Raw genomic sequence first — 17,610 nt, 5'->3', positions numbered from 1 at the left:
ACTGTTTCTTCAATTCTGCTGAACATAAACTTGCACTGGTAGTGCCTCTTGCCCCCCCAGAAATGAAGTTTGACCTCAGCTGAATAAACAATTTCTCTATTTCTTAAAAATGGGTATCCGAAACACGGGGCCAACTGAAGGCAATGCTTCGGATAATGGCTTTCTGGGATACAAGGCTCAGCTAAGGCAATATCCCAGACTTGTCCATGGACTCATGCCATTGGAGAACAAATCTTACTGAAGTTTGACTTCAGCTGAAAGACCAGAGTTCTTTAAAAAGACGAGTCTGCCAGCAATCTGAAACCCAGGTACCCGAAGGCGAAGGTTTCAGACGAGGCTGAATAAACAATTTCCAACAGTTGCTGTTATCCTTAATTTTCTGGCTATCTTTAAAAAATGGATATCCGAAACACAGGGCCAACTGAAGGCAATGTTTCGGATAATGGCTTTATGGGATACAAGGCTCAGTTAAGCCAATATCCCAGACTTGTCCATGGACTCATGCCTTTGGAGAACAAGTCTTACTGAAGTTTGACTTCAGATGAAAGACCAGTGTTCTTTAAAAAGACGAGTTTGTCAGCAATCTGAAACCCAGTTACCCGAAGGCGAAGGTTTCAGACGAGGCTGAATAAAAACCCTTAAAGAGTAGATAGAACAAAGAAAACTTTGAAAGAATAAAAAGTTGCAAATATTTATATAAATGGTGGCTCCAAGGCCTTTCATTAATTCAAAATGTACTTACAAAGATTGTTCTGCCCCGAAGGGTTTACACATGATATTTTTTCAGTACATCAGCGTTCCAGTGATTTTTCAACTCAGTTCCATCCAATTGCCGAAGTCGATATGTCCCTGGCTGAAGCTCATCTCCCATGCAGCTGAGAGTTTCCCTTGGATTCGGCTTTTCTGAACTACAGCAGCATTCCGAAGGACAAGGTCTCCAATTTTGAGAGGCCTTGCATGGACCCTTCGGTTGTAAAATTTTCTGATTCTCTGCTTATAAGCAGTCATTCTGTCTCGGGCCGAGTCTCTTACTTCGTCGAGGAAATCGAGAGATTCCTTCATCAGTTGCTCATTCTCAGCCGAGAAGTGGTGCACTCGTAAACTCTCAGAGCCGATTTCCACTGGAAGAACGGCTTCGGCACCATACACCAGTTCAAAAGGTGAATAGCCCGTTGCCTCTTTTTCAGTTGTCCGAAGGGACCAAAGGGTTCCAGGGAGCTCCTCCAGCCACTTGGACTTTTGATCTTCCACCCTCTTTTTGAGGGCATTTAGGATCTGTTTATTTGCAGCTTCAGCTTGTCCGTTACTTTGCGGGTGACATACCGCTGAATATGCCAGTTTGATGCCGAACTGATTTGTATACCGCTTCAGCGGTAAGTTATCGAATTGCCTCCCATGATCGAATACAAATACTCTCGGGATGCCGAAACGAGTGATGATATTCTGCCAGATAAATTTTCTGACAGTTTGCTCTGTAATGTTCGAGGCTGCTTCGGCCTCGATCCACTTACTGAAGTAGTCAACACCAACTATCAGCCATTTTTTTTGGTACATAGCATCTGGAAATGGTCCTAGTATATCCAGTCCCCATTGGGCAAACGGGAGTGGATTAAGGATCGGCTGAAGATCCCTTGCTGGCTGGTGGATAACCGGTGCGTATTTTTGACATTTTTCGCATTTCAGGACCAACTCCTTAGCATCTACGATCATGGTGGGCCAGTAATATCCGGCCCTCAATGCCTTGTGGGCTAAGGTCCTTCCCCCGATGTGGTTCCCGCAGATGCCGAGGTGAATCTCCCGTAGGATATAATCCGCATCTGTTGGTCCCACGCATTTCAGCAATGGGGCTGAGAAGGACTTTTTCAGAAGCTCCCCCCTGAAGACAATGAACCTTGAGCTGGTTCTCTTCATCTTAGAGGCCAAAATCCTATCTTCGGGAATCTCTCCCCGAAGCTTGAAAGCTAGGATGGGGTCCATCCAGCTAGGCTCTGGGTCAGCGCAGCACACTTCAGGTGCTTCGTCGACACCTCTTTCTCGACGCACTTCCACATATACAGATCTGTTCAGCTCAGTGAGAGTTGAACTGGCAAGTTTGGAGAGTGCATCGGCTTGAGTATTCTGAGCCCTTGGGATCAGCTGAACCTCAAAAGTTCTCAGCTTTGCAATGACTGATTTGATCTTGGCAAGATAGGCTATCATGGAGGGCTCTTTGGCCTCGTAGCTGCCACTGATCTGATATGCAACTAGCTGAGAGTCTGTTTTCAAGCAGACATGCTCGGCTTCCAGGGAGATGCACAACTCTAGGCCAGCGATTTCTGCCTCATATTCGGCTTCGTTGTTCGAGGCCTTAAAAGAAAATTTTAGTGCATACTCAAAGGATTTGCCTTCGGGAGAGGTTATCACTACCCCTGCCCCGAACCATTTTCGGTGGAGGATCCATCCGTAAACACGGTCCAGACTTTCTTTTCATTGTCTAGCGCCTCCTGGTACGAGCATTCGACCAAGAAGTCCGCTAGAGCTTGAGCCTTGATGGCAGCCCTCGGATGGTAGCTGATGCTGAATTCGGTGAGCTCAAAAGCCCACTTGGCCAGCCTACCTGATTTTTCAACTTTGCCGAGAACTTTTTCCAGCGGCTGATCAGTTAAGACCACTATCTGATGGCAATCAAAATAGGGCCTCAGCTTCTGAGCAGCTACCACTACCGCAAAAGCGACTTTCTCGAGTAGAGGGTAGCGAGTCTCGGCATCCGTCAGAGTGTGACTGACGAAATAGATCAGTTGCTGAATTTTGCTTTCTTCCTTCAGCAGCACTGCACTGATGGTGGCCGGGCTAACGGCCACATACAGATACAAAGTTTCTCCTTCTGCTGGGCTAGCCAGCGTTGGGAGTTGAGCCAGATGCTCCCTAAGCTGCTTAAAGGCTTCTTTTTGCTCTTTCTCCCAAACAAGCTCTTTTGTTTTCGGGAGTTTCAGGGCTTTGAAGAAAGGTAACCCCTTATCCGAAGCTCTGGAAATGAACCTCGAGAGGGCTGCCATTCTTCTGGTGAGCCGCTGGACATCCCGCTTTGTTTTCGGCTCAGGAAGGTCGAGCGCTGCTTTGACTTTGGAGGGATTGGCATCAATCCCCCTCTTGCTGACTATGAACCCAAGGAATTTCCCTGACTTCACGCCGAAGACACACTTCTTCGGATTCAGCTTAATTTGATGCTTTCTTAAGGTGGCGAAGGTTTCAGCCAGGTCTTTAACATGGTCCTCGGATTTTTTGCTTTTGACGATCGAATCGTTGACATAGACCTCCATGTTTCGGCTTTTTTGAACGGCGAAAACTTGATCCACCAGCCTTTGATAGGTTGCCCCCGCATTTTTCAATCCGAAGGGCATCATTTTATAATTGTACACCCCGGCGTTTGTGACGAATGCCGTCTTTGCTCGATCGTCGGGGTGCATGAAGATCTGATGATACCCCGAGAATGCGTCCATGAAACTAGGCAAGGCATGGCCAATTGTCGAATCGACTAGCTGATCGATCCTTGGCAAGGGATAGAAATCCTTCGGACAAGCCTTATTTAGGTCCGTGAAGTCAACGCACATCCTCCAGGTACCATTGGCCTTCTGAACCATCACCACATTTGCCAGCCATTCTGGATATTGGCAAGGCTCGATGAAGCCTGCCTCCAGCAACTTTTTGACCTCAGCTGCGATGTCTCGGTTCTTATTAGCGGAGTAATTCCGATTCTTTTGCTTAATTGGTCGACACGTTGGGTCAACATTAAGCTTATGGGAGATGAGGTCTGGACTTATCCCGGGCATATCAGCTGCCGAGAAAGCAAACACATCTCTTTTGTCCCGAAGGAGCTGAATAAGTTCACAACGGGTGTTCGGATCAAGGTCCATCCCGATTGTTACACATTTCTCAGCGTCTCCTTCGGCCAACTCGACTGTTTCAGTCTGTTGGTCCATGTCCATTGCTGATGGACTGGACTCTTCACAATCTAGCCTGCTGCCTATGTCAGCAGGTGTCCCAGTCTTTTTGTTCTTCGGCTGGCTCTCTGAGTCTTTCGGCTCAGCTGAAGAGCTAGCCTTTTCCCTTTCTGGCCCTTTTTCTCTGGGCACAAATCCTTGGGCCGAAGCACTTAGGCCTTTCGGCTTTTTTGTGCTTGGCTCTCTTTCTTTTTCTTTCTCCTCCTCATCCTTGTCGTCATCTGGGCGACTAGTGGATGGCTTGAGGTAGTTGCACCTTCGGGCGTCCTTTTGGCTGCCCCTGTATCCTTTCGGGGAAGCCGGCGTCTGAGACGTAAATCATCAGCTGATGATAAGTTGAGACGACCCCTTGGATCTCATGAATTATGGGTCTCCCCAAAATCACGTTGTATACTGAAGGAGCGTCAATGACCAAAAATTCAGTCATGACATTCCTGGCTGCCTCATCGCAGCCGATGGTGACAGGAAGTGTCACCTTCCCATCTGGATAAGTTGAAGCCCCGTTGAATCCGGATACCGGGTAAGGTACCGGCGTAAGGTGCTTGGGCTTCAGCTTGATTCGATTGTAGGCCTTTCGGAACAGAATGTTTGCTCCGCTGCCACCGTCAACAAGGACCTTACTGACGTCGTGGTTGGCCACCGTGGCGATGATCACCAACGGATCCTCGTGAGGGAACGTTACCCCCCGGCAGTCGGCGGCTGTGAACGTCATGTTCGGCACCGGCGACTGGGGAGGCTGAATGTCAGCGTTGTTCACCTGGTGGGTCAGAGCCCTAAGGTGTCACTTGTGTTCCCTCCGAGAGCATATTCCTCCCGAGATAACATTGATCGGAGAGAATTTTCCCTCCGCCTTTTTACTGTTCTTCCGGGGGAAGTCGAGGTCTTGCCGAGGGTCCTTTGCTGACTTCTCGGCCTCCTTTTTCTCGCGGTGATCCATGATGTATTTTTTCAAGTATCCCTTCCGGACCATGTCCTCTATCTGGTCCTTCAGTTGGATACACTCCTCAGTGTTATGTCCCAGAGATTCGTGGAACTCGCACCACTGATTTTTATTTTTTCGCTGATACCACTCTGGGAGTGGTCTCGGCTTTCGGTAACTCTGCTCCTCCTTCGTCACGCTGTAAATTTTGGCGCGTGGAAGAGAGAGCGGAGTGTAGGACTCGTATCTGCCTGTGTATGAGGCAGATTTTTCCTTCTTTGGCTCGCTGGCCGAAGATTGTTCTGAGGCCTTGGCCTTTCCCTTTGTCCTCTGGCCTTGGCCTTCAGACAAGGGCGTTTGTTTTTGCTTCCCTCCCCCAGATTGAGGTTGGGTTTTTGTTTTGTTCCACTCTTCGGCTTGGATGAATTTATCCGAGGCGTTCAGGGCTTCCTCCAAGGTCTGTGGGGTATGCATGACCATGAAGTCTAGGAACTTCCCGGGCTGAAGGCCATACTGCATTGCAAAAACGGCTAGCCCCTGGTCCAGCTGAGAGACGCTGGATGACTCGTTGCTGAAACGGGTCAGATAGTCTCGGAGGCTTTCGGTCTCCCCCTGTTGCAGACCCATGAGTTCTGCAGTAGTCTTCTCTCGGCGGTTTTCCGTGGAAAACTTGCTCCTAAATTTGGAGGACAGATCATCCCACCCTGTTATAGAGCCTTGCTTCACTCCCTTGGAGATCCATGCTTGCGCGACCCCCTTTAGAGTGGTTGGAAAATATTTGCACCAAGTCGCTTCGGATCTGGGGCAAAGATGCATATGAGCCTCATACGATGCAACGTGGTCCTTCGGATCCGAAGTCCCATCATATGTGATGTGCGACGGTATTTTAACCGTGGGCACGTGCTCTTCCAGTATCCATTGCTCGAATGGGGAACTGGTGGGTAGCATAACGGCCTTGCCCTTGTTCCTGGCCGAAGGGACCGCGCTCCGCCCTCTTAGAGAGGTAGGAGTGGTTTTCGTCCCTGGCTGGGAAGTCTGGGCCTCAGCTGCAGGGAACGAGAGGCGACTGTGCACGCTCGGTTCCTTGCCGCCGAGTCGGTCGAGGACGCTTCGGCGAACAGTCTCAGGTTCTCGGCGAGCAGATTCTGGCCGAGAAGCTGAGCTGCTGCTCTTATGCGTTTCCGGTCGGGAGGTTGAGGATCCTCTGAAAAATTGAGGGTTCTTTTTCCTCTCTCTTTCAGTTTTCCAGGTATCCTCTTCCTACTCTTCCAGTTCCCGGAAGGAAGGAAGTTTCCCACCATCATGGTCTAGCTTCCTCCGCTGATGCCGGGTATGCGGAGGAGTTCGATCGCGAGGTGGCGGCATATTTTGTGCCCTCATTGCCTCCATGAGCACTGCCAGCGCTCTCGCCACCTCCTCCGAGCTGGGCCCCGTCAAAGGGGTCCTCGGCTGAGTGTGGGAATGAGAGCGGACGGTCGATGGTTAGCTTTGGAGCACTGAATGGGTCCTATGATCGGACTGACCCCTGCTAGACCGAGAGGGACTCGGCCTATGATGAGAGTTGTGAATTACGGGAGAAAGGGAATCCTCCCTGTATGATCCTCCCCCCGAGCTGGCACCCTTGGGAGAGTTCCGGTCCGGTGAGGGTGATGGTGTAGGGGTTTTAGGCTTTTCGCCTGCTCCTTGACGGAGGCTTTTGCTTTTGCGGTTCTTAGCCATTGCTACTAAGATAATTGCAAGATGATTTTGGTTAGAAATTTGGCTTAAAGATTTTTGAAAGTCCTCCCCACAGACGGCGCCAAATTGTTTAGGGTGAAAACAATGGGACCTTGTCGAGGGTCCGATGAAGTGGAGAAGACTGGATTCGGTCCAAGTGATGTTGGGCCGAAAGTTTCCTGCACAGCGAACACACGTAAACTAGCCTCGGGGGTGTTGCCGAGGGAGGCCCCTCCGATGCTAAAGTCAGTACAGTGTGTAGAAAGAGAATGCTATGCAAGAGAATAAATTGCTTGAGGCTCTGTCTGAATGAATGTACAAATGTAATATTGATGGCTTTTATACCTTTGCATATATGGAGAAGTTGGGTCTTAGCCCAATTGACTTGCCTTGTGGACTGATCTTGACTTTAGCACAATTGGAGAGGTGAACCTTGACCTTGGGTTTTTAATTGGATCATTTAATGACTAGGCCCAATTGGACTAAATTGGACCCAAACAGTTGCCATAGGACAATCTTACATCTAAACAATAATCTACGCTAAAGTGGTAAAACAATTTACAGACCGATAAGTAATTACTCCGTAAGTACTTCAATATTAAAATAATTAAAAAAAAAAACAAAAACAGTAGGAAAAACCAAAACCAAATTATAGGAAAAATAATTAATCATAGAAAAAAATAAAAAAAATTGCAGACATTCGGATGTGTCGGTGGCGTTTCTGTAAAACTGAAAGCTCAAGCTTCTCTGTCAGTAGTCTTTTCTCCCACTCGTATGCATGTGTGTTTCTTCAACTACACCCCCCCTTAAAACTTTTATAATTTAACTCCAATGAATTTTCTCTAATTTCCGAATCTCTCTTTCTCTCTCCTCTTTTTTCCCAGCCCCCACTTACACTTTCTCTCTCTAAAACCTCTGCTAATTTGGTTTCCCTTGTTTGTTACGCAACAAAGTTTTCATTATTACTAGTGGATGCTTCATTTTGCTACTTCCTCATTTTCTCACTCTCTCTCCAGGTTTTTTTTTTTTACTTTTCTGCATTCAATTCAATTCATTTCCTTGTAATTTCTTCTGATCTGCTTATTTTTATTCAATTTGTTATTGATTTTGTTTGTTTGATTATGCATTTGATTATACTTGTATTGATTTTGATTTTGTTACTGCGTTTTTGCATAATTTAATAATTGAATTTGATTTTAGTGATTAATTTGCATGATTTTGATGCGAAATGCGGCTCGTTTTACTCGATCTACTTGCTTTTGATTCAGATTTGCGTTAGTTCGTTTGATTTTCTGTTGAATTTTGCTTCGCTTTTATTGATTTGGTTTAATTTGTGAATTTTTTTGTTTAATTTGATCGGCGAAGTAGTGGAAATACTTAAAAGTTAATGTGAACGAATAGGATCTGGAATTGATACTGTTTGAGTGATGATGATGTTACTGGAGTTTACTTACTGAATTATTTTATGTTGCTGGTCTATACAGGATGCTTCTAGATTAAAAGCAGATTCTGCATCTGGAGAGAGACAACTGAAGCTAATATCTGCATCTCTGTAATTTTTTATAAAGCCTGTCAAGCTGGCGGCTGCGACCGCTTGGAGGTTTGCTGGCAGCAATGGCAATGGCCATGCTGCCAATGATCTGGTAATGCTCCAACTATATCTGTATTTTGGACTGAAATGCCGATGGCAGTGAAAATAAGAAGTTTATTTGCAGATCTGTTATGACTTCTAGTTTGTTATGCATGGGTGCACAATTAAGTCCATTGTGGCACTTGTCAGTGTTGTGAACTCTCACTTTTCGCGGCTGTTTTTTATGGCTGCATTACTGGTCTGCATAATTTGATTTCTAGCAACAAGGGTTATGCTTCGATATGGTGCTATAAAACTCACGCTATCTTTAATATGATTGGAGCCTTTTGTTCTTGGGTAACATTAACAATTATGCTTCGATATGCTGGCGATTGTTATGCTACATCAAGTTAACTATTGATCTTGGCTGCATATACCTTTTATTTTTGAGGCAGGCTAGATTTCTATTTTACACAATTCTGTTTCTGACACAAGTGATCCTGGCTCTATAAATGGAGTTTTGGACAGAATAATTGGCCTTATGATTTGGGTACATCTTTTTAGGAGTGTAATTTTGTAAGAAAGATTTAAGCATGAAATTCGGTTGCTGCCGACATTGATAATGTAGAAATAGTTGAGTGTAGTAGTAATTGTATTTTTGAAAGTTACTACTTCAAGCTGACAGTTTGACATCATATGAACTCATGACAGATGACAAACATGACATAGTGGGATATGTGATCTTGAGGTCATAGGCGTTGAAACCTATTCATTGTTTCCCTGTGTCTATCTTTCTAAACTTGTACAACAATTTAAGTTAGTTAATTTTGTCTAGTTATGTCATCAACTCTGTTGTTTTACTTTACAGAGAAAGTACCCCTTTTATTGTTTCTAATTTCCATTGCTACTAAATCTTTTGATTTATGCAGGAAAGAAATATGGATGGAAAACTCCAAAATTCAGAACCTTCATCCCCACGATCGGTTACAAAAATGGGATTGAGGTTAGTAGCTTCAATTTTGTTTATTATGTTGGACTTGTTCATTTAGTAGGAAGGGATCAAGGGTAAAGAATTTTCCACTTTAAAACATGCACTTTCTTAGATATAAGATCCTGTGTCTTGCCGTATGCTCATGTTATAAACTAAATTTCACTTGCTTGAGTGAAATACCTAAATGTCATATTATCTCATTGTAAATGGAATTTGTAAGCAAGATTTTGTGATGAAGTGAAATAATAAATCTTTCACTACCATGGATACAAGTATACTGTGGTGTACAAAACAATGTATATTATTCATTTAGTGTCATATGAGATATACAGAGGAATAATTGGCTAAACTCCTGTTTCTAGTAGTTGAACTGACTAGAGAAGTTTAAGTAGTGTTCCTTTGTCTGAGAGCATCACTTTTCTTTTTCTGTAGTTTTGATGGCTTCCTCTCAAATGTTTAATTTGGGTTAGAACTGCTGACATTAGCCGTTTGTCATCCCTTCTCCTTGGTTTATGTATCAGTAGTGTCTTTGAACTATCAGAAAAGCGTTTAGTGATTGAAAAAAAATTGAACAAGTAAAATATTTAAAGTTCTTGCATTTGATGGCACTAATAACTGGGATTTTGATATTTTGTCCTTTGATTTCAATGTGTAGAGACCGTACAACCAGTATGGAGGATCCAGATGGGACACTAGCAAGTGTTGCCCAATGCATTGAGCAGTTGAGGCAGAATTCTTCCTCGTTTCAAGAGAAAGAGTTTTCTTTAAGGCAGTTGCTGGAACTCATTGAAACACGGGAAAATGCACTGAGTGCTGTTGGATCTCACTCACAGGCAGTCCCAGTGCTTGTTTCTCTTTTGAGGTCAGGGTCGCTAGTGGTCAAAATACAAGCTGCTCGTGTATTAGGGTCTCTCTGCAAGGAGAATGAACTGAGGGTGAAAGTTTTGCTAGGTGGTTGCATACCTCCTCTGCTTGGGCTTCTTAGGTCCAGCTCCTCTGATGGTCAGGTTGCTGCTGCAAAGACCTTATATGCAGTCTCTCAAGGAGATGCGAGGGATCATGTTGGTTCGAAAATTTTCTCCACCGAAGGTGTTGTACCAGTGCTATGGGGACAGCTAGAGCGAGGGCTGGAAGCTGGGAAATTGGTTGAAGAATTACTGACTGGAGCTTTGAAAAATCTTTGTGGAAGCACAGAGGGATTTTGGTCAGCAACAGTCCGAGCTGGAGGAGTGGATATACTTGTGAAATTGCTGACAACTGGACAGCCTGGTACTCAAGCAAACGTGTGCTTTCTTCTTGCTTGTATGATGATGGAGGATGCATCTATCTGCTCTACTGTATTGGCTGGCGAGGCAGTCAAACAACTCCTGAAGTTGTTAAAATCTGGTAATGAAGCAGCTGTCAGAGCAGAAGCTGCGGGTGCTCTAAAATCTCTTTCTGCTCAGAGTAAGGAGGCAAGGAAAGAGATAGCTAACAATAATGGCATACCAGCTCTCATAAATGCTACCATTGCTCCCTCAAAAGAATTTATGCAAGGGGAGCATGCCCAAGCATTGCAGGAAAATGCGATGTGTGCTCTGGCGAACATATCAGGTGGGTTGTCTTCTGTCATATCCAGCCTTGGAAAAAGCCTTGAATCTTGCACTTCACCATCACAGGTCGCTGATACTTTAGGAGCTTTGGCTTCGGCTCTTATGATATATGATCAGGAAGCTGAATCTACGAAAGTTTCAGACCCTCAAACTGTTGAACAGACATTGATTAAGCAGTTTAAACCTAACTTACCATTTCTCATCCAAGAGCGCACCATTGAGGCACTTGCCAGTTTGTATGGGAATTCTGTACTTTCAAGAAAACTTGCAAATGCAGATGCTAAGCGGTTGTTGGTTGGTTTGATCACAATGGCTTCAAATGAGGCTCAGGATGAGCTGGTAAAATCGCTGTTGAAGATTTGTGATAATGAAGGTAATCTCTGGCATGCACTTCAAGGGCGTGATGGTGTCCAGCTACTAATATCCCTTCTTGGATTGTCGTCAGAGCAGCAACAAGAATGTGCTGTTGCATTGCTTTCCCTTCTTTCAAATGAGAATGATGAGAGCAAATGGGCTATTACCGCGGCTGGTGGAATACCTCCGCTGGTTCAGATTCTGGAGACTGGTTCTGCAAAAGCCAAAGAAGACTCTGCAACTATATTGGGAAACCTGTGTAATCATAGTGAAGATATACGAGCATGTGTTGAAAGTGCTGATGCTGTTCCTGCTCTGCTGTGGTTATTGAAGAATGGGAGCTCAAATGGGAAGGAGATTGCAGCCAAAACATTGCATCATCTAATCCACAAATCTGATACTTCTACCATCAGCCAACTCACTGCACTTTTAACCAGCGATCTTCCTGAATCTAAAATTTATGTTCTGGATGCTTTGAAAAGTATGCTGTCTGTGGTACCTCTTAATGATATTCTACGGGATGGTAGTGCTGCCAATGATGCTATTGAGACTATGGTTAAAATATTGGGTTCTGCAAAAGAAGAAACCCAGGCAAAGTCTGCCTCCACTCTTGCTGGAATATTTCATCTTAGGAAAGATTTACGTGAGAGCAGTATTGCAGTTAAGACTCTCTGGTCAGTAACGAAGCTCCTGAATTCAGAATCAGAGAAGATTATAGTTGCTACCTCTTGTTGTCTTGCTGCTATATTTCTGTCAGTAAGGGAAAACTCTGAAATCGGTTCTGTTGCTAGAGATGTTTTGCCTCGGCTACTTGTTCTTGCAAGTTCTTCTGTTCTTGAAGTTGCTGAGCAGGCAACATGTGCACTTGCAAATCTCCTATTGGATGATGAACTTTCAGAAAGAGTGGTACCTGAAGAAATTATATTACCTGCTACAAGGGTTTTGCGGGAGGGTACACTTTCTGGCAAAACTCATGCAGCAGCTGCTGTTGCTCGTCTTCTGCATAAACGTCTGATTGATGATGCTCTATGTGACTGTGTGAATCGTGTTGGTACTGTTCTGTGTTTAGTTTCTTTCTTGGAGTTAGCCAAGGATGGCTCCCTTGCCACATCAGAAGCCTTGGATGCCCTTGCATATCTGTCAAGAGCTGGAGTTCCAGGTGGAAAAGTCCGACCAGCATGGGCAATTCTAGCAGAGTCTCCAAGCCGGATCACTCCAATAGTTTCATGTATAGCTGATGCTGCTCCAGCATTACAGGATAAAGCAATTGAGATATTATCTAGGCTTTGCCGTGATCAGTTAGTTGCACTAGGGGAGATAATTTGTAGTTCTTCTGGTTGTATTGAATCTATTGCTAGAAGAGTTATTAGTTCTAGGGACACAATTGTTACAGTTGGGGGTGCTGCACTTCTTTCTTGTGCAGCAAGAGTTAATCATCACAGAGTAGTGGAGGATCTGAATGACTCGAAATTATCTACTTATCTCATACAGGCTCTGGTGGAAGTGGTTACTACCTCTCAAAGTTCACTGGAAGATCAGGAGGATAATGAGCAGGAGGCAGTGTACATTTGCATTCAGTGGGTTACAGAAGAGGGAAGGGATGCAGAAGCCACTCCTGCCACAAAGGTCATGTGTGGTACCAATATTGCTGTGTGGTTGTTGTCTATACTTGCTACTCATGATGAGAAAAGTAAACTTGCTATAATGGAAGCTGGAGGAATTGAGGCTGTCACAGAGAAAATTTCACTGTATACTCAGGTAATGCTTTTACTCAGTTTAATATTGGGATTTCATGTGCTGGTAGATTTGGTTTTCTGTTGGGCTGAATATATATATATATATATATATATATATATATATATATATATATATATATATATATATATATATATATATATATATATATATATATATATATATATATATATATATATCATTAAATGTTCATTTGTATGTTGATTTTTTCCCTTTTCTTTGGGTGAGGATTTGCATAAATATTTCCTTGATATGTATTTGTTATATATGTTGCAGACTGACTATATTGAAGATAGTAGCATATGGACCTATGCTTTATTGCTGGCGATACTGTTTCAAGATAGAGATATCATACGAGCAAATGCAACCATGAAATCCATTCCAGTTCTTGCGAATTTGTTGAGGTCGGAAGAGCCAGCTCACAGATATTTTGCAGCACAAGCATTGGCCAGTCTAGTCTGTAATGGTAGCAGGGGAACTCTCTTATCTGTTGCAAACTCTGGTGTAGCTGGCGGGCTTATTGCTTTACTTGGCTGTGCTGACGAAGATATATACACTCTCTTGAAATTGTCGGAGGAGTTTTCTTTGGTTCGTTATCCTGATCAAGTGACGCTAGAAAGATTGTTTAGAGTTGATGACATTAGAGTTGGAGCTATGTCTCGGAAAGCAATACCTGCCCTTGTGGATCTCCTTAAACCAATTCCTGATCGTCCAGGGGCACCATTCCTTGCTCTTGGGCTTCTCACCCAGCTTGCGTTTGACTGTCCATCAAATAAGATGGTGATGGTAGAGTCAGGAGCACTTGAGGCAGTGACCAAATATCTTTCACTTGGTCCTCAAGATGCAACTGAAGAAGCTGCTACTGATTTGTTGGGGATTCTCTTTAGTAGTGCTGAAATATGCAAGCATGAATCTGCATTTGGTTCAGTAACGCAGCTTGTAGCTGTCTTGCGCTTGGGTGGAAGGGCGGCTAGATACAGTGCAGCCAAAGCGCTGGAAAGCTTATTTTCTGCAGACCATGTAAGAAATGCAGAAACAGCTAGACAAGCTGTGCAGCCATTGGTGGAAGTTTTAAGTACTGGCTCGGAGAGAGAACAGCATGCTGCAATTGCAGCACTGATCAGGCTGTTAAGTGAAAATCCTTCTAGAGCCCTAGGAGTGGCTGATGTTGAAATGAGTGCAGTGGATGTTCTTTGCAAAATCCTGTCATCAAATTGTTCAATGGAGTTGAAGGGTGATGCTGCTGAGCTATGCTCTGTTCTCTTCACAAATACAAGAATCAGGTCTACAGTAGCTGCAGCACGTTGTGTTGAGCCATTGGTCTCTCTTCTAGTTACAGAATTCACCCCTGCCCAGCATTCAGTTGTTCATGCTTTGGATAAGCTCTTGGATGACGAGCAGTTGGCTGAACTAGTTTCAGCTCATGGTGCAGTCATTCCTCTTGTTGGCCTTCTATATAGCAGGAATTACTTGCTTCATGAGGCTGTTTCAAGAGCTTTGGTGAAGTTGGGAAAAGACAGACCTTCTTGCAAGACGGAAATGGTGAAAGCTGGGGTCATCGAAAGCATACTCGACATACTCCATGAAGCACCTAATTTTCTTTCTGCTGCTTTTGCTGAATTGCTCCGGATATTGACAAATAATGCCACAATTGCCAAAGGCCCGTCGGCAGCTAAAGTGGTTGAGCCACTTTTCATGTTGCTGTCACGATCAGACCTTGGCCCAGATGGGCAACACAGTGCTTTACAGGTTCTTGTTAATATTTTAGAACATCCGCAGTGTCGTGCTGACCACACCTTAACCACTCACCAGGCTATTGAACCTGTTATTCCATTACTAGACTCAAATGTTCCGGCCGTACAACAGTTGGCTGCTGAACTTTTATCCCACTTGTTGTTGGAGGAGAACCTGCAGAAGGACTCCTTGACACAACAAGTTATTGGTCCACTTGTAAAAGCTCTTGGATCTGGGATACACATTTTGCAGCAGAGAGCAATTAAGGCTCTCGTTGGTATTGCACTTATTTGGCCAAATGAAATCGCAAAGGAGGGTGGTGTTATTGAGCTGTCCAAGGTGATATTGCAAGTTGAGCCACCACTTCCTCATGCTCTGTGGGAATCTGCAGCCTCTGTTTTATCTTGTATTCTGCAATTCAGCTCAGAATTTTATTTGGAAGTTCCCATTGCTGTGCTTGTAAGATTGCTTCACTCTGGTTCAGAAAGTACTGTAATTGGAGCATTGAATGCTCTTCTGGTTTTGGAGAGTGATGATTCAACCAGCGCTGAGGCCATGGCTGAAAGTGGTGCAATTGAAGCTCTGTTAGAGCTTCTTAGATGCCATCAATGCGAGGACACTTCTGCAAGATTGCTTGAGGTGTTGCTGAATAATGTAAAAATCAGGGAGTCAAAAGCCGGTCGATCTGCTATCTTACCTTTGTCTCAATATCTCTTAGACCCTCAAACACAAGGTCAGCAGGCAAGGTTGTTGGCAACTCTGGCTTTGGGTGATCTATTCCAGAATGAGACTCTAGCCCGTTCTGCTGATGCCGTTTCAGCTTGTCGTGCCCTGGTTAATTTACTTGAAGATCAGCCCACTGAGGAAATGAAAGTGGTAGCCATCTGTGCCCTTCAGAATCTCGTGACATACAGCCGAGCAAATAAAAGAGCAGTTGCAGAAGCCGGTGGAGTTCAAGTTATACTTGATCTGATTGGTTCCAGTGATCCAGAAACTTCAATTCAGGCAGCTATGTTTATTAAGCTTCTCTTTTCCAACAATACAATCCAGGAGTATGCTTCCAGTGAAACTGTCAGGGCTATAACTGGTAAATTTCCTGAACTCATGGTAAAAGTTGCTAGTACTTTTGTTAAAATGATTGAGTTACCTCGGTCTTCAACTATCATTCTCATCTTCTTGAAGTCGAATAGAGAAAACATGTCCACCTTGTTGTCTAGTCACCTTGTTGGGCAACCTAGTCACCTTGTTGTCTGCACATGGTCAAATACTTGCTGCAGTTCCCTTTTGTTTGCTCTCCACTACATTGTGGCATTTTGCCTTTAATAGATCCTTCTTTGCTTTAAACATGTCCACCTTGAAATCTTCAAAATTAAATTTAGAATCTTAGTGGTCCCAAACTCTGCTGATGCAATGAGTGGAGGGAAAAAAGGAGTGAAGTCAACTTTTCCCATGGCAATTTCTATTATCAGCATTAGATGGTTATCCATTTATAAAGTTCTGTTTTTGACTAGTTCTTGATCTTGCAGCTGCTGTTGAAAAGGATTTATGGGCCTCTGGAAATGTAAATGATGAGTATTTGAAAGCCCTGAATGCACTTTTTGGCAACTTCCCACGTCTGAGAGCCACTGAACCTGCTACCCTTAGTATACCACATCTAGTGACCTCACTCAAAACAGGCTCAGAGGCAACTCAAGAAGCTGCCTTAGATGCTCTATTTCTTTTAAGACAAGCGTGGTCAGCATGCCCTGCAGAAGTATCTCGTGCTCAATCTATAGCTGCTGCAGATGCAATTCCTTTGCTGCAGTATTTGATCCAATCTGGCCCTCCTCGTTTCCAAGAGAAGGCTGAATTTCTGCTGCAGTGTTTGCCTGGAACTCTTACTGTAATTATCAAGCGTGGAAATAATATGAGGCAATCAGTGGGAAACCCTAGTGTATTTTGCAAGCTAACATTAGGGAATACTCCACCCAGACAGACAAAGGTAAGATTCAACTTAGTTATTTGCTAAACCTTCTCTTCTTTTTCTATATTTAATCAATAGTTTTGCTTATAAAGACATTGACCTGCTTGCTATTTAATACTCCATACATCCATTTGAGACTGGTTACTCTCGACATTGGTCACAAAATCATCATATAACTTGCATTTGTACTTTTAGTTTGTGCATTTTTTCAACATATCTTTGTCATTTTATGGGATGTATGTGAGTAGCTTGTTTCATCACAATCCGACAAAGTGTTTTTTCCTTCTGCTATCAGCTAAACCCTGCTTGTTTTGACAGGTTGTGTCAACCGGTCCTGCCCCAGAATGGGATGAGAGCTTTGTATGGTCGTTTGAGAGTCCTCCAAAGGGCCAGAAACTACACATTTCATGCAAAAACAAGAGTAAAGTGGGAAAGGTAAATGAGCATTTTAGAGGAGATTGAACAACATCATTTGAACCATGATTGTATTATTTCTTACCTCAATATTTCCTTGCTTTTGCAGAGTTCATTTGGTAAGGTGACAATCCAGATTGATCGAGTAGTTATGCTGGGAGCAGTAGCTGGGGAGTATACGCTACTACCTGAAAGCAAGAGCGGTCCCTCAAGAAATTTGGAAATTGAATTCCAATGGTCTAACAAATAGCAGGATCCTCCAAATTCCCCTCATTAAATATTTTTTTTGCTCAAGCTACAAAGATGATGATATTACATCAGCGTAAGGGCTGGGAATATAATACTTACCTATATTGGGACTAGCTCATCCCTGAGGCGTGAGATACCTTCTTCCTACTTTTATTCTTTTGTCGATCAACTTTTTGCCCTTAAATAGTGTTGGTCGTGGTCTTGTACATAGTATTGTCGAGATTGTATTTGTAGTATACCTGTGTTTTGTTTGTAGTATACATGTTTCTTGACATTATAATCATTGATTCGTGCATTCTTTTGTAAACTGAGTTGAAAGACACCGTTAATAATGTAACAGTTTTTGTTAGTGGATTACTTTTCTATGTTAGTC

The 17,610-nt window shown here is 43.8% G+C and overlaps 1 protein-coding gene across 1 annotated transcript; it reads left to right on the top strand.

The window, feature by feature from the left end:
• Positions 1 to 7,097: 7,097 nt before the first annotated feature.
• On the top strand, positions 7,098 to 17,607 carry LOC110718180 (protein CELLULOSE SYNTHASE INTERACTIVE 1-like). The gene is made up of 8 exons (XM_021896989.1): positions 7,098 to 7,631; positions 8,100 to 8,258; positions 9,115 to 9,188; positions 9,832 to 12,880; positions 13,154 to 15,698; positions 16,138 to 16,592; positions 16,893 to 17,009; positions 17,098 to 17,607. The coding sequence occupies exons 3-8, from the start codon at positions 9,124 to 9,126 to the stop codon at positions 17,236 to 17,238; spliced, it is 6,372 nt and encodes a 2,123-aa protein (XP_021752681.1). The 5' UTR covers positions 7,098 to 7,631; positions 8,100 to 8,258; positions 9,115 to 9,123; the 3' UTR covers positions 17,239 to 17,607.
• The last annotated feature ends 3 nt before the right edge of the window (positions 17,608 to 17,610 follow it).

The sequence above is a fragment of the Chenopodium quinoa genome, unplaced genomic scaffold (assembly GCF_001683475.1).
Source record: "Chenopodium quinoa cultivar QQ74 unplaced genomic scaffold, ASM168347v1, whole genome shotgun sequence".
In the NCBI taxonomy this organism is placed as follows: domain Eukaryota; kingdom Viridiplantae; phylum Streptophyta; class Magnoliopsida; order Caryophyllales; family Amaranthaceae; genus Chenopodium; species Chenopodium quinoa.
This window is presented reverse-complemented; position numbering and strand designations above follow the sequence as displayed.

Excerpts from the sequence above, each read along its gene's own strand:
- LOC110718180 (XM_021896989.1), top strand. The coding sequence starts at position 9,124 with ATGGATGGAAAACTCCAAAATTCAGAACCTTCATCCCCACGATCGGTT. Across the intron at positions 15,699-16,137 it reads AACTGTCAGGGCTATAACTG|CTGCTGTTGAAAAGGATTTA; the intron begins GTAAATTTCCTG and ends TTGATCTTGCAG. Across the intron at positions 16,593-16,892 it reads CTCCACCCAGACAGACAAAG|GTTGTGTCAACCGGTCCTGC; the intron begins GTAAGATTCAAC and ends TTGTTTTGACAG.